The sequence below is a fragment of the Dermacentor variabilis genome, chromosome 3 (genome assembly GCF_050947875.1).
Source record: "Dermacentor variabilis isolate Ectoservices chromosome 3, ASM5094787v1, whole genome shotgun sequence".
NCBI classification, from domain to species: domain Eukaryota; kingdom Metazoa; phylum Arthropoda; class Arachnida; order Ixodida; family Ixodidae; genus Dermacentor; species Dermacentor variabilis.
This window is the reverse complement of record NC_134570.1, coordinates 177,580,328-177,604,854: the sequence shown is the minus strand read 5'-3', so window position 1 is coordinate 177,604,854 and position 24,527 is coordinate 177,580,328. Positions and strand designations below refer to the sequence as shown.

The window sequence follows — 24,527 nt, the reverse complement described above, 5'->3', positions numbered from 1 at the left end:
CTAAGCACGATGTCGCGGGCGACCGAATTCCGTCCGCGAAGGCCGCATATGAGAAAACAGCGGTGTACTTCGAATTAGGTTCACGTTAAAGAACCCCAGGTGGTCAAAATTGTCAGAAGTCCCCAACTATGGTAGGCCTTCTAATCAGATCGTGGTTTCGGAACGTAAAACCCCATAATCTTATTCAATAAGCCTATCTAAAGCCAAGTTGTCCACTGTCAACTATGTGCGACTTGGTATTTGCCCCTCTTGAACTAACTTCTTTGACGCCAGCGTTGGTCACCGAGTATGCTCCACTGGTGATGTGCCGCACTTTAATATGTCCTACATCAACCTGTGGCACCAGGCACCTGCGTTCTTCAATGAACCCCTCTGATACCGTCTTGGGTCACTGGGTACGTGCTGCTGCGTATATGCTATTCATCAGCGACAATGGAAAACTTTAAATTTATGCATTGTTTGTCGATACCCAACCCACGTCGTGAATACTTAGGTGCCTTCTCTGAATACATATGCACGCATTTGTAACACACCGACATTGTAGCGCTGCCGCCAGATGGCACAGCGTATCAGGAGGGAGAGAGATGCAAATGCGAGAAAGGCAGGGAGGTTAACCAGAGTTAAAACCTTACCCTGAACTACGGGAAGGGGAAGGGGAAATAATGACGGAAAGAAGAGCGTATCTAGAGAAGTGTGAAAGAGTAACCGGGCTGCATACAGGCATGATACCTGGCGCGTTTCGGCACTGGGACTACGTTGTGTGGTAACACTTCTTCAGTTATAATTGTCTTAATGTGAGCATGCATTGTGAGATCAGTTCTGAACTTTTTAAAGGTGTTTTTTAAAGCTCACTCTAGTCCCTATTGGACTAGAGTGAGCCACCATGGCTATTTTGTCGGCTAATTAGTTAGTACGAGTTGCAATTTTGCGCAGTTGAATACCTGTAAACGAAACCTGCAAGCGTTGGTGAAATTTCTTTGGTGCAGCATTGCACACTGACAAGTTCAGCACAACTCTTGAGAACAAAGCTCAGTCACTCTCCTCTAAATATAATCATTTCCATGACGCCAACGTAAACGTCAGCAATTCTATGACGTACATTTCCCACGTAGTCGTTCTAGCTTCCACGTATTCGTTCACATTCCCCGTGGAAGTATAAGACAGCTTATGTTATAGATTCACAGAAAAACGTGTAGCAGGCAGGTGGGCTTTTCTTCCTCGGCACGTTAAGGGGGCCGCTCGTTAGGCGGTGCTGCTAAGGCATGGTATACCTTAATGTTGCAGAGCTAGGTCTGCAACATTAAGATGCACACGCGCACTCTTGAATTGATTACATCGCAGATACATGAAGGAAACCATTCGGCCACGATTAGGATACTCTCTAATGCGAATTTTTAGTGCCGGTGGTTAGGTGTCTTCAATTCGCGATATAATGTGGCAAAGAAGTTGATTCTGAATGGCAGGGTCCTCCCGGGCTGGGCCACTGCTCGGGCAGTTCGTTTAGCAGCAGCGACAGACAAAGCATATCCATCACTTGCGTCACTCACTGTCTAGAAAGAAAGCGTGAACACGGGAAGGCGTGACTGGTGCCGAGCGCGTTCTCCAGCAGCGTTGGTGCCGGCGATGTAGTGCATCTGCAGTGGTCCGAAGTGCACGCCCAGCGCTCAACCTCTCACCATACTCTCACCACCTGCTTTCTTCCTCCCACTGCGCTCCATGTTCGCTCTTTCATCTTCGCTGCACTAGTCCGCTCGGTTACGCCGATGGCCACCGACGGCCAACGCAGGAACAGGTGCTTAAGAGCTGTGCTGCAAGAAACTACTCAGGTTTGGACATCGAGACACTGCATTCAGCGCTTTCACCTCTTTGTGATCGGGCCGCTCCAACAAACTGAACCAATATGGCGATCTTTTTGAATCTACAGGACAACTTATTTATTGTTATTCGATAGACAATTATTAACGTTTGTTCGTTCAAATGCGTATTTCGAATATGTTCCCGAACAGACCGAACGACAACCACCCGTAGCATTTGCCTTTGCAGAGCTGGAACCACACCTAATGTGCATTAAGCTTTAGGCGAAGCAACAAATGAAGAAAAACGAAGGGGTGACGTCAATCGTACTTGGTTTAAGCAACGCGTGACAAGACAATAAGTTTTGTCACCTCCGAGTTTTCTAAGCGTCGTCGTACTTGGAATGTCAATAACAAAAAAGAAGCATCTGATGTGCAAAAATCCACCACGCGGCTCTACAGCAGTTGAAGAGCCCTTGGGAAATAAATGCAGCCAGCCATCTGCGTGCATTTCTTTCTAGTGGTCGCAAATAAAAAGAACATACCTTGCATACTTCAGTTCATTTCGCGAGACTACACACAGCGAGCGCTGAAGAGAGCTCGACTTGGCGTCTGGCTATATGCGGCCAATGTTTATGACGGGGTTTTGTCTCTTACGACTGAAGCAGTGCCTAGCAGAATGTCTGATCAAGATCAACTGAAGAGAAAAACGAGGCTACAGCGCTTCGGACCTGACAGCGTACACAGCTGGATGACAGCAGGTAGGAACTCAGCCGCATTAAGCCGAACAGAAAAGAAACCAAAACTGACTGATGCCTTGAGGCTTCAGCGCTTGATGCACTGCTTCGTCAGAACATCTCGCGAGCTGGTGCGGAGCTCGCTTAAACCTCGTTGCAATATTTCTTGCATGCTTTGATGCGCATACCGACAATTTATAACCAGCTGCTTTGAGAAACGTCTTCAGTATAAGCTTTCTAGACCGAAGTCAGTGTTAATATAGAGCTGTGTGTCTAAAGAAGCCTAAGTATTCCTCGTTCTTGATATTGCATGCTACAGGTGTGTTTAAGTAACGCCCTATTGAAATATACCTTACGTTTACGATTGAGCCTGATTTGAAATCGGACTCCTAAGTTCGCAGTCTAGAACGAGTTTGGGGACTTCAGATAGTGTCAAAAGATAACAGCTTTTACACGCGCCAGTGGCATTTAATATGAACGGATGCGAACGGAACAGAGCGATTGGCGATCTTAGCTCTAGAGACTGACTATTGTGCCTTATAGGTGTAGCGTTCGCATAATGTTGCTTCCCAATTATGGAGCTTCCTTTATTTCGTTTATTTTTTACGGGGAAGGCGTTGAATCATCTATCTGTTCACCTAAAGCAGCTACACGTCTGGCAGCCTTGTCTTCCCGTTCCCATTCCTAAAGTTATCTATCTTCCCGTGCGCAAACTAACGTAGCAACGGTGATGCAAGTTCTGTTTGTCACCGAAAAGCCTGTATTTTAAATTCTAGATTACCCCATCCTTTCCTTCTCGGTCGCCTGGTTTGTGAGTACGTTCTGTACTTCAAACTCGTTTCTTGCTTCTTCCGATCACTAGTTATTCGGTAATCGTAGCGGTGATACGTAAGTGAAATGCCATTTCTTTCCCGCCTTTGCCCGAACTTCATTTATTCTGCCATGGAGTGCCGCAGTGGACGGCCAATTCATCAGCCACTGCCATCGGCTGATTGTCGTTGAATGTGCGTCAAGAGTGATACCAAGGGTTTGCGTCCTATGCTATGGGTAAACATGCAACAAACCTTTCAATTAGTTAGGCTAAGTTGTTTATTTGCGAATAATTATAAAATGATCGCTTTCTTCCCTTTGGGAGTCGTTATGCGAAGCTTGTAGTTTGTTTGATCTGCATCGTGGAACGACTAAACACGGCGCCGACATTCTGTTTGCGTAGAGATGGAGCATGTCATGAGTGCGGCTCTGTGAACAGTGCAGGGCAATTATAAGTGTTTGCGAGTGAAATACAGCAACTATACGTAATCTTTCCTGGAGTACTTGAAGAACTGAATGCGGCTACGAGTCCACCTTTGCTAGAAATGTAGGCATTTCTTTGTAGGCCTTATTCGTAGGTAAAGACCTTGCAGATTACCGAAGATACGTGTTTTTCTTAAATTTTAAAATAAATTATATATTTTATGTGTCAAAACAATGATCTGATTATGAGGCACGCAGCAGTGGGTGACTGCTGATTAATTTTGACCACCTCGGGTTCTTTAACGGGCACCTAAATCTAAGTTCACGGGTGTTTTTCCATTTGCCCTCCATCGAAGTTCAGCTGCTGTGGCCGGGATTTGATGCCAGGACATCGTACTTAGCAGCGCAACACCAAAGTCACTAAGCAACCATGGCGGGTCTTTCAGTTTTCAGCAGGGGCGTTCGAATAGCGATTGTCTTGTATCAAATTGAATATGAATATTCAAGAAAAACTACCTTCTAGTGTCGAATCGAATAATGAATTATCACAATTTTGTAAGAACGAAAATGAGAAGTTCGGCAAAATTTGCCGGGCTGCAAAAGTGTTGTTTACATTATGTGGTACTACTACTGCCCTGCACAAGGCAGCGATAGAGGCCTGGTCAACTGAGAAGCTTGTAAATGGTAAATGTGAAAGGAAAGTGAAACCATATTGGGAGCACAATAAAATTACAGCAATTATCAAAAGAAACAACATGTATTAGAGCGTGCTGCTTGTTGAGGAAGCTAACGACAATACAGCAGCACCAAGCACCGTATTCAAGGAATTCAGACAGGCTGAAATTGGCCAAAAGCTAAGAGCTTTGTCTTGATAGAGGCAGCGAATTCGTGGGCTACCTAAGATGACGCATACTTAATCAAGGACTGATAACTACTCGTATTTTGCAAAAGTGATCTCCTCCATGCGTTTGTTGCTGCATCCTGCAGTGGTGAGTCCATAATTCTAACCACCGTAGTGGTGGCGCACGTTGTCGTTTATGTTTGTGTTTGCTTTGTGCGACTTTCGGGTCATTTCATTTAGACTTTGCTGCACATTGTCTTCTTCTCAAGCCTGCTTTCCGCCACGAGGATCACCGCACAATCTTAATAACCATATGGCGTAGGTCTGAATATGATTAAACGGACATTTTTAGAGGAACTTATACAGAAACCTGTATTCATGTTGGTCACGAATAAACGAGAGATCCACGTTGCTTCCGTACAAGGTTGCTGTCCTTGGTATAACGAAAGTCGCTGCAGTAAGATACTCCACGAAAGCTTCTTGATAAAGTGTGTTGCATGACGCGTTCACGAAAGAACTGCATTAGTGGATTTTTCATCAAATAAACAGAAATGCCTGCAGTAGCATTTCATAGCTCTTAAAAGCCACATGTCAGAGACGTTTTCTTTAGTAAGGCATGCTGCTGGGCTAGTCAGTTCATATATTCAGCCAAACTTTAAACTGCGCAAAGAATACAAGACGTGAACAAAAATTCAGACGCGCTAACTGGGATTTGTGTGTGCGCCTAAGTTTCTGTTCACGTCTTCTCTTCGCGCAGTTTAGAGTTTTGCCCAACGCTTTCCTTGCAGCTGTTCACGAAGCTGTTTACGAGGTCAATGGACGCCTGCCTTTTCTCATCTGAGCCTTCGGGGGTATTAACACTGGGTACTGAACGTCGCATGTTTCATTCCAACGACTTCTGCACTTTCTCGCGCAAGCCTTCTTATTTTTTAACGAGAGATGTGGGTCTTTGACCGAAAGTTTTAAAATTTATTCTTCGAGGTGTGGCGCTAAAAGCTTGTATATATGTATGTATGTATATATATATAGGTAATGATATGAGCATATTTAAAATATAACGTCCATTTTGTTTGTCATCTTTGGTTCTAACTTTATGCAAGTGTCCTTGAATAACTATCTGCAAAAATTTAGAAAATATCTGATGCGTTTGATTCACTAAACAGGGCATCAATGACTTCTGTATGATTCAACGAATGCCGTAAGACCAACCTTATTGCTCAGCTATACCTAGAACACGAGTTGTCAAGATATCAACTAGGAACTTGAAATAGTGTTTTCCTATTGCTTAAATTTGAAGTCTCCCAGCTCGTGTTCTAGGAGATAGAGCAATAAATTTGATCTTACGGTTTCTTTTTTCAATTATACAGAAGGCATTGATTCCTTGTTTAACGACATCTATGGAGCAAATATTTTGCAAATCTTTGGAAAATATTATTTAAAAGAGCTCTTACGTGGTTAGAACCTGAGGAGACAAAAAAATTAGACTGAATATTTAAAATGAGCGCACATCATTACTTACACGTACAAATTTTCAGCACCATATCTTGAAGAATGTGTGATGTGATAAGTTCCTTTGGAATCCGGCGATCGGGAGGCCCACGCCTGGGGCCGCCTAGATGGCCACTGGAAGCTGCTGCTCCCGTGCGGCCTCCATGCCTCGCTGGACAGCCCAAACTTGGTCTTGGAGTTCTGAGCTGAGCAGCGCGGCCGAACACCGCACCCGTAGATTTTCCGAGGAGACTGCCATTTTATCTTGATACATTTCACATCCCCACAACACGTGTTGAAAGGTTGCTCTAGCAGACTTGTATAGCCTGCACATATCGCTCTCGTATATATCGGGGTAGAACGTTTTTAGTTGCACGGGACTCGTATAAGGTTCTGTTTGCAATCGCCTCCAAGTAACGGACTCGGCGCTGTTCAATTTAGTGTGATGCTGTGGTAATACTCGCCTGCGATTTTGATAGAATTTGGTAATATCGCTCAATCTTGTTAATCTATGCTTTTCTCTCCAGATCTCCTCCTCCGCGTTCTCCTGACCGATGGAAGTCACTTTTTGCTCAGCTCGGCGACTAAGACTTCACGGTGTGCTACCTTGTTGAGGTTGATTGCGGGAATGCGTGTAGTCGTATGCACTGGGAAACAGAACAATGGCCTGCCGTTCTCCTCTGCATTGGCGAATTTCACTTCATTGACTCTGGTGATGTGCAATGGCTCAGAAGAGATCCTAACTTTTGCATAATTTCTAATGGCCGCTTGAGAATCGCTAATGATGTACTGAAAATTCGTGGAGAACAATGCTAGTGCAATGGCTACTTCATCTGCTGTATCCGAATGTTTTGTATTAACTGATGCGCTTGTAAGGGGTTTTTGGGTGTGATCAACGATTACTGCTACGTAGCTATTTCTGTGTGGGTATTCAGCCACGTCTACGAAGGTTGCTCTGTCTTCTGACCGAAAGCGTCGGATCATTTCCTCTGCTCTACTCTTGCGTCTGCCGTCGTAATCTGGACGCATGTTTTTGGGTATATTTGGTACTAGGAGTTTGTCACGAATTTCTCTCGTTCTCATCCTCTTTTCCCCGTATATATTGTGGTAAGTAATTCCTAGTTTGCTTAGTATATGGCGTCCCGTTTTGATTTTGGTTAGTCGTTCTGCCTGAGGTGTTTCTTGTGCTTCTATGGTTTCGTCCAGTGTGTTGTGGAGTCCTAACTTAGCAAGACATCCGTGCTCGTACTGAAGGGAATTCCTAGTGCTATTTTGTATGCCTTTTTTATGAGGTTCTTACTTTTAGTCTTTTCGGCTACAAACCAATTGTGGAAGGCTGCTATGTATGTGATCTGACTGATTACAAATGATTGTATCAGCCGTATGATACTTTCTTCCTACATACCCTGGTGCTTGTTAGTAATTCGTTTGATTGATCTCATGGTGTTTGTTACCTTTGTGTCTAACTTCTTTACGGTTTCCGTATTTGTGCCTTTGTTCTCGATTACCAGACCCAGCACTTTGAGCTGGTTGACTATTGGGATATTCCGCCCGTTCTTGGTGTGTAGCTTGATTTCCTCATGAGCCTTGTTTCTGTCGTATCCTTTGGGAGGCCTGCCTCTAAGTGTGGGGCGGTACAATAGAAGTTCAGATTTCTCTGCAGAGCATGTGAGGCCTGTTCCTATGAGGTGTTCCTCTACTGTGTTAATTGCTGTCTGGAGTCGTTGTTCTATTGATCCGTCGCTGCCATCACAGGTCCAGATAGTAATATCGTCCGCGTAGACTGTGTGATTCAGGGACTCTATGTGATTTAATTTTTCGGGGAGTCCCATCAAGACATCAACAGCATCGGCGAGATGACAGCGCCTTGCGGCGTGCCGGCCCCTCCAATGTCGATCTCGGGCGACTTGAGCCCTCCGACGGAGATGACTGCTTTCCTATCTGATAGGAAGCTCTTGATGTAGTTATACGTCCGTTGCCCTAGTCCTATTCGTTCGATGTTTTTCAATATAGTTGCGTGGTTGGCATTATCGAAGGCATTTTTAACTCCAAGGCCCAAGATGGCCCTTGAAGAGCATGTTTTGTAATTGATTATCTGATGCAGAAGTTGAAGCATCGCTACTTGTGTCCGAAGGTTTTTGCGAAATCCTATCATTGTATCTGGGTATATGTTATTATCCTCTAAGAAGTTATCTACTCTGTTTAAAATGACATGTTCTATTAATTTTCCAACGCAGGATGTTAGGGAGGTTGGTCTGAGGTTGCCGATCTCAAGTTTCTTACCAGGTTTTGAAATGAGCGTTATCGTCCCTTTCTTCCATTGAGCTGGCAGCTCTCCCTTTACTCAACACTCGTTTATGTATTCTGTTAGTTTGGCGATCGATTCATCTTCGAAGTTCCTGAGAGTCTTGTTGGTTATACCGTCCGGGCTTGATATGGTGTTTAACTTTCGTAGGGCCGCGCGGATTTCTGCGTCCGTGAGTTCCTCGTCTAATTTTGCGTTTGTATTCCCGTTGTAGCTCGGATAGCTGCAAGGCGCAATTCCTCTTCTGTGCCCTCATATGCGTGTGTTAACTTACTAAAGGCTTGCATGTGGTTTTTCTTCTTAGTCCCATGGTCAAGCAGGAAACCTGAGCATGTGCCACATTTTGCCGGTACTTAATTGTCCGTTCATAGAATTACATAACTCGTCCCATTGTTGTTTGGTCAATTGCTTAGCATGTTTTTCTATTTTTTTGTTGAGGAGCGCTACGCGCTTTCTGAACTTTCTGTTATGCTTCTCACCCTAAGTCTATTCTGAAGCGACTGTTTAGCTTCCCACATGTGGTGAAGCCTGTTGTCGCATTTCTCCAAGTTAGATTCAGGTGGTGCTATTTTTTGTGGCAGCTCTGACGTCATCGGTGAGCTCCTTAGTCCATTGTTCTATGTCTGCGATTGATCTTTGCTGTGTCGTCTCTCGCGTTCTAAGAAATAGTTCCCAGTCTATAATTTGATCTGTCGTTCCTTGGGTCTATTCGGCCCTTCTCTGACGTGTAACTGTAATATGCGTGGTCGACACCCAAATCTTTCAGTGTGTTGTGCCACGTCGCCTTTTCGATATCCTTGGTGAACGTTACGTCTGGGGTTGTGTCCCTGTTTAGCGCCGTGCCTACTCTGGTTGGAGTGGTGGGGTTTGTGACGAGCGTGAGGCCTAATTCGTGTGAGTCGCTCCATAAGTCCCTTCCTTTTGCTCTGGTATATAAAGATCCCCACGTGGTGTGTGGGGCATTAAAGTCGCCTCTTATAACTACCGGATTTTCTCCAGCAAGGTTGAGTGTTTTGTGGAATAGGTTCTTCAATTTCTGTTTATGTAGCGTGGGGTTGCTCTAAATGTTCAGAATAAATAAGCTACGTCCTGTATTCTTTTTCGGGATGAGTTCCAATAGAATATTGTCAATATACGTTACGCCTGTGTTGCGTTGCACGCAAGTTAGGTTTCTTTTTCCGAGCGTGGCTAATGCTCTGGTCTCCCCTTCAGCATAGCCAAAAGATCTGTATCCTGCTAGCTTTGCGATCCCGTGTGTTTCCTGCAGAATTATCACTTGCGGTGTACCCATGTCTTTTAAATAATGCTGCATAACTGACTTTTTGTTTTCGTAACTTCTACAATTCCATTGCCATACCCTGAACACTTTTTAGCACGCCTCCTTTCGGGTGCGACCATGGTAGGGAGACGGGAGGTTGGAGAGAAGCTGATCTTATATAATTATGTGGTTGAGAATTGGGTAAGGATTGTGGTGCTTCTGATGAAGCGGAAGGGAATCCATTACCTGGCCACTGGTTTGCCTCTAGGATGCCTAATCTACTCATAATTGCTGCTATTGCCTTAGCCATTTGGTTCATGATTTCGTCCCGTTTTTCATTTCACTTTGGTATCTCTACTTGGGTCTTTTGAATATCGGCTAATGCCTTATCTATCACTGCGTTACCTTATTTATCACTTCAGGCTTGGGCCTCGCGTTTGAGTGGAGGGCGGTCATCTGCTTCGTCCATCTCATTGCCCGGGATTTCAGATCGCTCTTTCGTGCTCGCGTGTGGAGCGGTAGTTACCTGACTTATTTGTTTTTTTTCTTCCTTGAGGATTTTCATTTCATCGCTCATACGTGATAGCAAAATCCTCAACTGAGCGCTTTCTTGTTTTAGTTGTTTATCTCGTTATTATTGGCAGTCTCCCCGCCAGCCCCCGGGCGCACCCCATCGACCACGTCCGCCCAGCTCACCGTGATTGTCTGGTTTGCTGAAGAGGAGGGCCTAGTTCTGGACCAGTATCTGGATCCGGGTCGTGTCCACGGTGTCCTGGAGCCGGACCGGGATAAGGATTTGGTGGTAGATGGAGACCTTGTTCTCGATCTGGAGCGTCGTTCCCTGGCGTTTGGGAGGCCAGGCGTTCCACAAGACTCTGTCATATTTTCTCTTCAAGTAGCGTCTTCGTGTTCTTCTTGTCGTTCTCGTTGCAGTCTGTGCTATTGGCTTTGTTTAACGATGAAGGGCATCTTGAATTTGGCTTTGCACGTCTTGTCTGCGGTCGGATGGCCCTCGCTGCATAACTGACATTTAGGTTGGCACCTATGGTCCTTATCTGGGTTTGGTGTTCCACATTCCGCACAAATCTTGTTGTCGGGATTGGCGCATACATATCCTCTGTGTCCAAGTCTGTTGCATTGGTGACAAAAATCCATATGTTTCCTGTACAGGGAGCAAGGGAGTAGGGCTGCCCTGTATCGGACATACGAGGGCAATTTGTGTCCTTCAAAGAGCACAATCACTGTGGTAGTATTACTGAGTCTTTTTGCTGCTATCGCCCGTTGATTTTTGCTCGTAACCACTGCTGCTGTGATGTCTCTTGGGCCTTCGTCGAGGGGGATTCCTCTGAAAACTCCTTTGGCCGTCATATCAGGTGTTGTCTCGCAAGCATTAGTCTCGTAAAACGTGTCTTGAATCTTGACACGTGCTACTTCCTGATATTTGTTTGCACGCTCTTGATCCGATGTACTGACGATCCGGATATTTTGATGACTGTTGGGGCAGACAATGTCCTCCTCCCTTTCTTCTCGAGGGATGCCTGCCGCATCTTGTACCGCCGCTGTGAGGTGAACTATACCGTGCTCGGATATTTTGAGTCCTCCACGCGGTCTGATCACAATCTTGTAATCCCCTCCCGGCTAATCCGGCATTCAGCTTGCCTTGCGTACTTGCTCTAGCCTGCGTTTCCACGGGTTATTGTTGCGCTTGTCGAGCCGCGTCAGCGACAAGGTGCTTCGCCATGTTGGGAGGTTCGCCGGTCTGATCATCTGTGTCTCACCTCCTTTCATCCCTTGCTTATATCCATTTTTTCCTGGGACATCGTGCGCCCCTCTACGGTGACTTCCATTATTGAGAAAATGATCCGCAAACGTTGAGGAAGCCGGCTCCGGCGCGTGGCCTCGCGGCTCACCCGCCACGAGGTCCGGCTAAAATATTGTCGTAGAGGCTTGAAACATGAGAATCCCACTGGTTTTCTGTATCCAGTTGTTCCTAGGAACGAGCTGAGTCCGTTGGTTTGCAAGAGCGGGTGGCTTTTTGGCGATTTGCGCTACAAAAACATTCGTGGAATACGGAGCCGACGTGATGTGCATCCGCTCCGTCCGGCTTCTTCTTCTTCTTTGAAGAATGAAAATGTTGTTTTTAAGACACTTCCCCCTGAAAGCGAAGCTTAATGGTTGCTCTTGCACCCATTTCGTGGGCGCTGCCTTGTGGCCGCAGCCTTACCAATATGCTAATTGGGCCACTCGATGTGTGCCACTGGACATGTGCCATTCGGTATATGTCCGAATAGACCGTAACTTTGGTCATTGGGTATATGTCGGAATAGACATCTTCAGACACTAGGTGAGTGTAACCTGGCATCTGTCATTGGTTATAAGAGCGTCCCAGGCGAATCCCCGAGATCCCCCAGTTGGTAGCTTAAACACCTGGCATATATTGTGTTTCAAGGCTGCACAAACGGATCTACCCTTAAGAAACATATACCTTCCCTTAAGTTTCTAATATGGTTAGTGCTTATGTGTTCATCCCTTACCAAAATACGAGCAACTTCCAGGCTTCAGCGGCTTCAGCGGCTTCGTGACTGCGCTGCCTTCACGCCGTGCAACAAAGCAATGTTTTTCTCTTCCTTCGCCATTATTCTCACTTGTTCAGGTTAGGTTTCCTCTGTTTACTCATCCTTGTGGCGAGCCAGAGGCTATCCTTATTATATTCTTAACGCCGAAGTGGTTCCTTTATCCAGAATTTCACTTTTCGCGAATATGGCGAGCGTAACTTCGCCACGAGTAATTAGCGATCAAATTATCATTTCTTTAACATTGACGTAGAAACGTGAGCTTTTAGTTTTCCCAGGACTCGGGATAGACTTCCAGGGAAATCTCTTCGTCTACTGTCTTCTTCGTCTGTTTGTAATGCAGGATAGAAGCTGCATGTCGTCTGTCTTTGTTTTCGTGTCCCTATAACGACAGCAAGAGTCGTTCAGAAATAACAAGTGCACTTACGCACCTAACCCAGGTGCGTGTGGACTGTCCAGCTTCTTTGCGTCTTGCGCCGTCCGCTCCGGTGGCTTCGTGTACGTGGCCGTCCAGGAAAAGTGGCAAACGAGCCGGAGGGACGCTGCGTGGCCAGTACTCATGATGGCCGCAGGGATCCAGGCTTCCGGTAAGACAGCGCCGATCACCCGGCAAACGCCAGTGCACTTGTGAGGTGAAGAGCTGAACTTCATGTATTCCTGCAAAATGCAATAATGCATGTATTAGAGAGGCGTGGTATGGAGGGGTTGTCGCGAAAATGTCTCTCTAAAGAAACGGTTCAGCATGAACTGTACAAAATTTGGTCGCTACTTCAAATCGTTTTGGAAAAATTTAGAACGAAAAATCCTAAAACGTACAGTGCTATTTACGAAGGACGAGTCGTTCCACAACTCTAAAATTGCAACTAAATTTAGCGGCATCCAGCTTTCGGTAGACAAATCATAGAAGTCAAAAAAATAAAAAAACTACCACATTAGAACGCTGATTTTCCATTGAAAAACTGCTGTATGTAAACAGTCAGCAATGCTTTGGGAAAATTCATTTGAAAGTTAGTATTTGAGACTCCTAATTCGTGCTGATCTTCAGAATGATATATAACTGAGGTGTATGATCTGGCTGTGAAAAAAGCTTCAAGCAATATATGTTCGCGATTCTTCGCATGGTAGATACATATTGACCATTGTACTCGTGATGTGTGCAGGTAAGCTTAAGTGAGTCCCGTTGGTGAATTTACTGCTGCACTATGCAAAAAAGAAGTGAGGCGTGCAGACAGGACACAAGAGTAGAGAAGTGGACAACACGAACGCTGACTATCAACTGAAGGGAGCACTGAGGCAAAAAAAGAAGACACAAAACTCATCTGCGCATGCTCAGGAATGGTAACACCACGTGTCAGTCGGGTACACGTGCCGGTCTACGTGAGAGATAACTGTTAAGACACTTAATCTCTTCCTTATGTAAAGTTTGCATAATGCAGTTTGCATTTGCATAATGAATCCTTACCAACTAGCTCAGCTTTCTGTCGTTACTGCTGCACAAACGTAGACAGCGAGCCGCTCGTCTGAGGGTTTGGTTCCCGCGTATTCCCCTAATTACTTCATGTAGCTTTCCGTTGCAAGACATTTCATACAGAGCTTAACTTGCATAAATGTACTTAAACGAATAGTTTTCCTGTTGTTCTGATACCTCCACAAAAATCTCCGTGAATAGTAGCAGCTTTTTCAGAGTTTCTCTACAAAGAGAAAACTGATTCTACTGATGATCCTGACACGCCACAGGACTGAACGTGGACACGCTACAAAAGAGCTAACTTTTGTTCAAAACCTACGAAACACCCGAGTTGACGTACCTCCGCTGGAATCTTCATATGCGCATGCACTGCGCAGGCAGAGCATGCAGCCAATCACGAAGTGCCATCAACTTTGCTTCGTGCATGGTCTTACATCACTTAATTAACGCATCAGTACCGACATTACTGTGGCGTGCGCACTTCATAATGTATCAGAGAACAGGAGGTGGATCGTAGATATGGTAAACGGATCATAACTGGGCTGTTTGAACTGCAGGCAACTGGCAGTCAGCAGAAGAGAACAAGGTGGTAAGACCGCAGCCTCTAAGCGAATAATTATTTTAATCTAAATCACCCGCTATAGGCAAGGAGTGCTTCCAAGCGCACTCAGACATGGAATTGATTAGCGCTGAAAGAAATAGGATGGAAACTGCGCAGCTGTGCAGCTGTATGTGCTGATTCGCCACAGCGCCCCATTGAGCACAGCTAACGCTTCATTCTGCCAACACAGTAGTGCAGAATATCGCAAAGTCCTATCGAAAAATTTGGCGCTAAATTTCTGCTGTTACCGGAATAGGAATAAAAATGTGGCGATTTCTACACCGCAATCGCGATTATTTTTGGCACATTAGCCAGTCCATTAAGACCGACGACACCAATTACAAACAAATAAATAAATAACTGATCGACAGTTCCTTATCGCATTGCGGCTCACACCGTACAGTTTCCTACAAAAATTACCAGAGGGAACTCTGGAGCTGGGGCGCTGTAAGATGAAGCTATTCCAAACTTTTTTAATTCAAATTCTGTAATCAGCCCTTTACGATTGGTCAAAAAACGTTTCGGTCGCTCCCCACTTCGCTTGTCTCTCACTTGACGCCACGAAAAGCGCGATAGCTCCCAGTCGGATATGGCGTGTACGACCTGATTATGCATGAAGAGACCAAATAAAAGAAAGATCAACAGCATGCTACACTCCAGTAACACGTGAAGGCGAAAGTCTGCTGCCCACGCGGTAATGCATTATCTGATCGGAGGGGCCAGGCTTCTTCCATGACATAACGAGCTGCAGTGTAAAGTGTACGTATTGCGTTGTAGGTCGATTTGCTCTGCGACACATGCGAGCACCTAGTGCCCTATTTAAATGTTATTCCGTTCTGTCTTTCTTCACTCTTTCTTTGTTGCGTTCTCTCTTTCTTCTTTCGTTCATTCTTTTTTTGTTATTTCTTTCTATTATTGTTTTTCTTTTCATTATTAGCCATTGCATCTTTGATTGCTTACGGGAGTATGAGCAATTCCTGGCGTTGATGTTTCCTTTCTTCCTTTTGCTGCGCTCTTTTTTTGTTTCGTGTCTGAATTTACATTCACCCAGTGAATCTCTGCTTGCTTACGGGGTATGAGCTACTCTGGATTATGTAATCTTTTTTTCGGTTATGAGCCATTGCTGCTGCTGATATTTTTTGTGCCACTCGTCAACTTTTTTGAACCATTCGACTTCATGATAATATTTATCGAACCACTCGACTAGACGCCGCTTTTTTCGGGTATGAGCCATTGCAACGAACCACTTAAGGTTTTCGCCTTAAGAGGACGCTTCAGCTCAAGCCAAACTCCGAGGCGGCGTATTCAAACACATGTAAAACGCGAAAACGTTTTTCCGAGATAACCCCTGCACCGATCTTAATGAAATTTGTTGCATTTGAGAGAGAAAGTTAAATTCTAGTTACTGTTGGAAGCGGAATTGCGATTTAGGGCCTAAGTTTTCGAGAAGCATTTTAAAAAATTAGAAAGTCCGAAAAAAATATAGAAGCACGAAGGTTATAAATTAACAGCTCTGCATCAAAAACGGATATCGCTGTTCTGTAAACGGCATCTATTGGATATTCAAAGCAGACAAATTCGATAAGTCAATTTGTATCTTACGTCAATTTGTTACGTAGTGTAGAAGGGTTCTGCAAAACCTGTATTTCCATATTATTAAATTTTTATTAGATTCATGTGTAACATATCAATTTTGCCCGCTTTAGATGTACTATCAGATGCAATTCACATAATTATGATATGATTTTTCTTTGCTGAGTCACACAGTTCTAAACTTGATAGTTCTGTTTCCTGAAAATTTTCGATATTCGCCAATTTTTAATACAAAACTGACAACCTAGATGGAAAATTCGATGCCAAAAGTCACTATATATTAAGCTTTTCTTTTAAATGCAACAAACCTCGCCAAATTCGGTGCACTGGTTGCCGAGAAAAACGAATTCTCCTTTTACATGTATTTAGATAGGAGCACCCGAGCTAAAGCTTCCTCTTAATAGTTATTACTGATTCGGCGCCCTTTAGCCATCAGCCCTCTGCAATTGGTAAAAAGTCTTCGGGCTACGCTCACGCGGTGCAACCCCAGCGCCAGAACTCACCGTGTCAAAATGCCGTGTATGCGTTAAAGATGCATTAATATGCTGAACATAACTGGGAGTATTTTTCAGAATAGCCGGAAGCTACCCCGCTTCGAAAAAAATGGAGGATGGCTGCCCGCCGATTCCTCAGGCATTGTCTATTCGTACCTGCAAGCGAGCACTGATTTATTCACGTAGAATAAACTTTTTGCGTGGAAATATTCCCTTATCAAGCCCTTTCGGCACGTATACGACATCACTCTGCCACCTTTCTCTTGTTGAAAATCCGTTTTGATGACATTCCTAACTCTTCGTTGCACGCCGCCGCAATTTTTGATTAGCCACTGCAAGCTAAGTAAGGGGAAATGGAGCAATCACAGACGCCGGCACCATGCAGTTTCATACCATATTTGCTAGAGAGAACTTTGGCACTAGCGTCTACGGTCGAACAAGCATGGAAATTATGGGAAGAACATGGATTTTCCTTAAGTTTGTCCTTCTGGCTTAAAACGGCTTGGTGACTTTGTAAACTTGTCATTTTCAGCATTGTACTGCGTCATAAATAACTAAATAAACATTAATAAAATTGTCCGACGGCAGAAGTCGAGCACAGTACCTCTAGACTGATATTGAAACCATTAAGCCACGGACGCAAGCATCGACAAGCGACGCGAAACGACCTTATGCATGCCAGTGCCTTGACGCGCTTGGCGCGTTTAGATTTGTCCACCTCGACAAGCTCAATTGTCGCAATTAGTAGTGATTGTGCGTTTTCGCAGCGTCGTCTGCACTTCGAAGAGTATAGATTGCTCTGAAAGTTAGGACAGTGAAGGCATAAAAAGCATAATAAACAAAGCCAAAGGAATGTCTGAATTCACAAGCACGAAGATCAGACAAATCCATGTACTTCCCATCATCCCCATGGTGGTTCAATATACTAGAATTCCCGCTAGTATATTGCAGGAAACTTCCTCATCCGGTGATCTATTTTCCCTGCGCTCGCTCGGCCCCATCGAAACGCTCTGCACGTCAGCGTGCTCTTCTTTTGTTGTCAGCCAATCAGACAGGAAAAAAAACGCTCAATGTAGGCAATTTTATTCGTTTGGAAAGCAGATAAAATTGACCTCCTATAAACGAGGAGACTCTTTGATTAGGCCCTTCAGACAACGCTGCGGGTCACCGCCCGATGCTTGGAATATGCTTCCAATAATTTTACGTTATAACGCCGGTGTAAACCTCGTGGTTCAACCAGCATGTAAATGATGGCTAGTATATGGATTTGCCTAAATATCGTTCTTCTTGTTTCAAACGGCTTAGTGACTTTGTGGGCTAATCGTTTCGAATGAGATATAATGTTGTAAAGGCTGCTATTGGCAGTGATTATTTATGTGCGCAAAGTTTTATTGCCTTTCATGCTTGAAAAAGCGGGATTGCTTCGAAATTTAGACAAATAAAGGTAGATAAAGCACAGCAAAGAAAGCCACATAATGTCGATCCCCAAACTAGAATATTAGCCAAAACAGCGCGCAAACCGTCATTCCGATCAACGATCGCTACTCTAGAGCTCGTTCTAGTAACTATAGTTGGAAACTCTGTGGCTGACACAGAAAATTGGAGACTAAATGCTGTTTTAAAACTCACGTTAAAGTTTCCATACTTGCATCGACTGACGCCGTAAGCGGCTGTGGTAGAAGCTCCACGCAAACTCTTCACGCGCCGTTAGTGCCGTTGTTGACTTTTGTGAAATACGCAGGGGTGCTCTCGGGACCACTGGCGCAGCGCTTCACCGTGAGGCCGGTGGCCATTGCGGGAAGCATCATGGGTTCAGTTGGTCTGATTCTCTCATCCTTCGCAACCAGCCCAGCCGTACTCACCGTGACGCTTGGTGCCATACACGGTAAACTTGAATTTGTCCCGTGAGGCTTCATTAAATATAAACGTCATTTCTTGGTTCCTTTTGTTTTACGCATCTCATAGTTCTTATACTTTGATGTGTCGGGCAAAGAGCCTTAGTTTAATATGTTGCGCTTCAAAATTACATATCCGTTGTAATTACGTCTAATTGCTACTAGACAGCTTTTCTTTGTACCGTACAACTTGGTACATCATTAATATGCCTATGTTACGGGAGCCACCAAACTGTTACTTCAGGGCAAGTAATATATTCTATAAGGATATGATTTGTGTGTTTTACGTTGTGAAGCACGTCGCACAGTCGGATTCCTGGTTCTCACTATCGGAAGCCCTACAGAGGATGATCAAAACTGTTCTAGATTGCAGAGAAATTTACTTTGGTGCTGTTTATTAATTATTACGCTGAAGTGGCCTTTTCATTTCAATGCCTTGAAAGAGGCGTGTGTATATATATATTTTATAAACAAAACGTTAACAATAGCAGGGGTGTGCGAAACTTGGAAACTTTCTAATAACGAACACAATATCCACTATTCGTAAACGCGAATATTTTTCGAATACTTTTCGAATATGTTGAGACATCAACTGCACACAATTAAGCACAAACTTGGAGCAAAATTCCAGTAAACGTTCACCCCCGTGGCCATATATACGTAGACATGAAACATTGTGGACATGAAACGTTGAGGAGCAGGCTACGTCGCTTAGGTAGCCATACTTTACAGGCTATAGAGGGATTATTCGCGCTCTATGAAGAGTCCTGTGCATGATAATAAACTAATTTGTTTAATCTAATACTCCATTTGTGTTTTTAATAAACAACGCTTCACAACGTTCTCTATAGTGAAAAAATCAAGTTAACATTATGAATAGCAAAATGAGAACCCTGAAATTATCAATCGAAAACTATTCGAAAACTATTTGATATTCGATTTGATTCACTCCTGGTACGATTCTATTCGTATTACATTTGGTCTGAAAAACCCCTGTTCGCTCACCCTCAAGCAATACAATCTTAATGACAGATTTCTATTGTCTCATTTCAGGGATTGGTGCTGGCATGGTCATAATGAGTCAGCCAATGTGTCTGGTGCAGCACTTCATTATACACAAGGGCCTCGCTACGGGCCTGAACTTCGCTGGGGCGGCCTTGGCGTTCTTCGTTTTCCCCATGCTCATGGAGGTTCTTACGGAGGTGTATGGCTTCGGAAGCGCCATTCTTTTATTCGGAGCCATCTCGCTAAACGCCACAGCTTTTACCCTGTTCGTCCGCCAGCCAGATTGGCTGGGGCCATGCACACTTATCACCAAGAGTGGCAGGAGCAGCCACCATTGTGGCGGCAGGTCCAGTGTTACCGCTACACCCAGTGGCTCGAAGACATGCAAAATCAATGTGCGTCCAGGCAATGAACCAAAAACCTACGACACAGCAAGGGAAGGTGAGAAGATTGCCTCTACTGACGATGAGCCTAAACAGAACGGCAATCTTCAAAGGTGTGAAACCACCCAAACAACTTTGATTGCACCTGATGAGCCCATGACCATAAAGTTCATGTCCAGGCGAGTGTCCATGAGTGCTGTCTTCGGGTCAGTTGCGAACGCAGTAGAAATCATCAAGAAGTTCAAGAAGTGTCCTGAACCTGGTTCACTACGCCACGGTCTGACTGTCGTCAAGGAGCCAATCTTCTACTTGATCTTGTACACGTTTCTGTGCTACAGTTTGACGTTCGACTGCTTCAGTTCTCTGCTCGTAGACTTTGCCGTCGGCAAAGGAATTGCCGTGCGAAGCGCTGTCACCATGACATCGATCACTGCCTTGGTAGACCTTGCTGCTCGCCTTCTGCTTCCCAGCATAGCCGACAGGGGCATACTATCGAGAGTGTGTATGCTGGTTTTTGTTAAGCTTACGATCACGATCGTTATGTTTTTGCTCCCTCACGTGAGCTCGTACGGCGCCATCTTCGCTCTCGCCAGCTGTATTGCACTGTACGTAGGATGTGTGGTTGTGATGTGCTCGGTGTTGACAGCAGAATTCTTGGGCGTCGATCGCGTGCCGCTTACCTACGGCCTTGTCACGGGAGTGACAGGGCTGACTGCATTTGCCAAACCACCACTCATTGGTAGGTGCTCATCGAACTTCTTTTCAACGATTCATCAATTCTGCCATTTCTGCATTCAATTAGCGGGTCTTTCGAGGTCTTGTGTTGGTGGTTGCAATACTGAGACTGATATATTCTTCCGTTAAGACCCAGATGCGTATTCATAGAGCCCAACGATTTCATGTGACCTAAAAGGGCACACAGGAAAGAAACGTCAACAGTGCTTCTAGTGCAGGAGCAATATAGCTTTTGAATGAGCAGTTTTCCTGTGTGCATGCAAGAAAACGGCTCAGCGATCACGCAGGAAGCGGTTCAGTAGTCGATGTAAATAGCAGTATTAGAGCCGCGCAGTGTGAGAATGAGAGCCGTGCAAGTCCGCCATGCCGTTGGACGTTTATGTCTAAAGTAAGTGAGCTGTTGCCATCGTCATTCTTTGTATCCATTACTTTTCTCGTATATTTAGTAACCTCAACACTAGAGTGCTCTTCTGCGCAACACACAGAGAAATATATTACTCCTTGTGCTTTCGCCCATTACAAAAAAAAAAGAAGTACGCACTCTTGCTCTGTGCATTCCACTCCAAAGCGAAACAAACAAAAACGAAGATTCCATGCAGATTATGAAACTGCTTATATTGGCATGTGTCTTAGACCTCTGGGTCATGCCTCTGGATGGGAGTTCTCCCTACCTGCATGGGGTCCGTCACGGGCAAAATGCGCGTGGAGAAAGATCCCTACACGGCTTAGGGGAGGAGCTCATGCTGCGTGTCGGGAATAATAGGACGGCAGCTGAAATTAGAGGGAACAAGGTTAACCTGACGCGTACCTGAATCAGGTACCCATCAAAGTAATCGCACGCTGTCAACCCACTCTTGCCCTGCCAATGTGTGGAATGTGCCTGGCGAGCAGAATTGGGGGTAAGTCCGCAAGAGAAGTGAAGCGGTCACTGTTTTTTCAGCCCTTGCGGTTACTGTGAAGCTGCAAGTGGCGATTATAGGGTGGTTTTGAGGAACGGCTAGCCATGGTCTTGCTGCGGTGCTCGGTAGAGCAGACAGGCGTTGGTGTCGCTGACTTCGTATTTTGTATTTTGACTTGTATTTTGATGTGTGCTGGTGGTATGCACCTATCTGTAAACATCAAAGATTGCGGTTGCACTCCACTATTTAGAAATCCTTCCCTTTTAAACAAGCCTAATGACAGACTGGCGAGAGGAATGATTGAGGCTGGCCACATGTACACACCATCTGACAAGTGTGTCAGTGTCCCGCCAGTTGCCTTGACGGATAAAGAAATTAGATTTCTCCTTGGGCGTTAGCATTTTTTGGATGTGATTATGCTTCAGCTTTGTATCAGCCTATTGACCGCGCATGTGCTGCCCCCCGCTCCCTGGAAAACCTTTCATTAAACTTCAGTTGCAAATGAGCCTCTGTCCTGTGCACTCCGTCACTTCACGCCCGTATTTCCGCTCAACGACACTACACGGGACGTAGACAAGCGCAAACTGCTTCGAATTTTCGTAGAAATGTTTATTTCTGTAGTACTATCAATGTGTAGTTGATTAAAACTGCGCACGGTTTTTTTTTATTACGGTTGGTGCTAACTTCCTCTTATGTGGCACCCAACGTTCAGGGGCCCGCTGGCTCGCCCCCTGCTCCTGCGTCACTGCGCTCAAAGGCACAATCAGACAATCGGGATTGCTCGCCGCCCATTTTTCAGTCGTCATCAGCATCTTATATATGTCCGCTGTACAACGAAGGCCCAGTTACCCCCGACTACCCTTTCCAGATGGGCACACTTTTAATGCGTGCACATTTCCTAATTTCATCACTCCACCTAAATCCTTGCCGTCGGTGAGTACGCGCGTTTCCTTTGGCATTCATTCCGTAACATTTAATACATCGGTACCGCCTCCACACATCACATACCCCATACAGCTTAATCCCTGCCTCTTTATGTCAGCTAGTTATCAATCAGTTAACAATCAGTTAACCACGCTTGCTTTCTAATCTACGTTGCTTTCTAATCTCCCTGCATATGAGCTCTATGCCCATTAATTTTCTTTACAACACTCCTTGCGCCGTCTTTACATGTTTCTCGCGCTTCTCGTTGACCTACAAGTTTTTGCATTTCATGCTATATAGGAAGATCGCGATGACAGTGTACTTTTCAATGATAGCGGTAAGTTGCCGGTAATGGTTTGGTAATGCCTCCCGCACGCATGTCAAACTATTTTAAATTCAAGCTTCCTTGCCTATTTGCCCCACTCCGTTGCTAACCACTATCGACTTCCTTCTGGCGTACTCTGTTCGGACCGCATATTCTGTAGCCATTTCCGCACCCTTAAGTCTCATGAATAACAAGTCAGGCCCGATCGACAGTGGTGTTTTGAGTAAAGGATGTGCGCAACATGAACATTTAGTTCACTCGCAATATTTATGACGAAAACGCATAGTATTAAACAATTTAACATAAGGAATTGGCACGTGGTCGGAAGGAAGAGCAGTGGTGTTTCTAAAATGCTCGTCGGTATCAGCACACTGTATTACATACGGTTATATTCGGTCAGCGTAGGAATGGTAATTATAGAAGGCTTTAGGTATGCACGTTGCATATGTGTCCTCAAAACAATAATATAAGCTATCATTCAAGGAACCGAAACCAAGATGGCATCGTAATCTCTAAAAATAACAGACCTGCACATTGTACATAGGTCTCGTTTTGTTTCAATGCACCGTTTTACAAACTAAGAAAGTCGGCGCTTGCATGGAGAGACACGAATAAGGATGTGTTCTGCCAATTTCTCTTTTTTTTTTCTTCAATTTATATAAAATGGCGTTCTCATGCTCATGCCTGCAGGCAGTGATTGTCGTTGATAAGCATGCTCTTGCACAAATTCTAGAGGCTGACTGCCAATCACGAATTCTGCTTCACAAGTGCAATTATAGACGTATAATTGGAACTGAAATAATACGCGTGCATGGTGTTTTTCTTTCAGGGTACTTCCGAGATCGGATGGGCTCTTACGACGCGGTCTTCCAGTTGTGTGGGTTACTGCAGTTGATTTGCTTTCTGTTGTGGTTCAGCCTCTGCGTGGCTGAAAGGTTCTCCAAGCGGCGCAAATGGTCTCCCAACGACGAGCTGAACAGGGCTGCGATGAATGTGTGCAAGTTCATCTATTTACCCGGTGCTGGCTTTGCAGTGTGCCGTGGCTGTCCCTGTGACCCGAGAGATGACGAAAAAGTTCGCAAACCGAGTACGGTAACGACTCTGTGCGAGAGAAGCTGCAGTGGAGCAGGCCTTTCCTAGGAAACAAACGGCGATTGCTCGGTGGGGACTACTGCTCTATAGTCGACAGCCGGTAACATTTGTGATAGGCGTGTAATGGTAGCATTGTGGACGCAGACTGGCGCCTGAATGTTCTGCACCACTGACCGAGAATTCTAAGCCATCTCACTCCGACGGACGGGAAAATGACCAGTCACAAGAGGGTGCCTTAACGCCACTGCAAGTGCACCTGCGTGTAGGAGGCTGTTTGTCACAGGGATATGAAATAATGCTGTGCTGTGCCGCGTTGTATAAGGATGTGACATGTGATGACAGAAAAAAGGCCAATAAAGCGGTGCCACTGTTTCAATGCTTAACTATGTGAAAAGCATAGGACAGAGATCTGTTCTGTCCCCTCTAGTTTTTTCCTAAGCTTTCTATGTGTTATGACAGTGCTACGAAGAATGCGTCACTATGTAGCCCGTCAGAAAACAATACTAACAGCCTTGCCTACGCCTTTTCTTGAGACAGGTGCGCCTAGCGCACTTTAAGAATTTAATTACCAACATAGCTTTAAATTACCTTTAATTGCGTGGCCAGGATTACGATGTGTTACTCACATTGATGACCCGCTCTTGGATTCAGAACTTTGAAAGCATCGAGCCGGTGATTTCCGAGAGGGGAACAATAATAGCTACATTATGGCAACCTCTGTGCGTTGCGCTGTAACAGTGCGCGTCAACTGTGGTTGCGCGCTGCGGGTGAAGTTCTGTATAAAATCCAAAAGCGATAACACCATCGCTGCGTGCCGTATGCTTTATGTGCGAGGGTGACCCGAGGATCGCGGCTGAATCTCGCGTGCGCAAGGCAGGAAAGTGG

The 24,527-nt window shown here is 45.0% G+C and overlaps 1 protein-coding gene across 1 annotated transcript; it reads left to right on the top strand.

The window, feature by feature from the left end:
• The first annotated feature begins 2,337 nt into the window (after nucleotides 1-2,337).
• On the top strand, nucleotides 2,338-24,036 carry LOC142576541 (monocarboxylate transporter 14-like). The gene is made up of 5 exons (XM_075686703.1): nucleotides 2,338-2,554; nucleotides 12,669-12,815; nucleotides 18,126-18,269; nucleotides 19,333-20,406; nucleotides 23,380-24,036. The coding sequence occupies exons 1-5, from the start codon at nucleotides 2,473-2,475 to the stop codon at nucleotides 23,688-23,690; spliced, it is 1,758 nt and encodes a 585-aa protein (XP_075542818.1). The 5' UTR covers nucleotides 2,338-2,472; the 3' UTR covers nucleotides 23,691-24,036.
• Nucleotides 24,037-24,527: the final 491 nt, after the last annotated feature.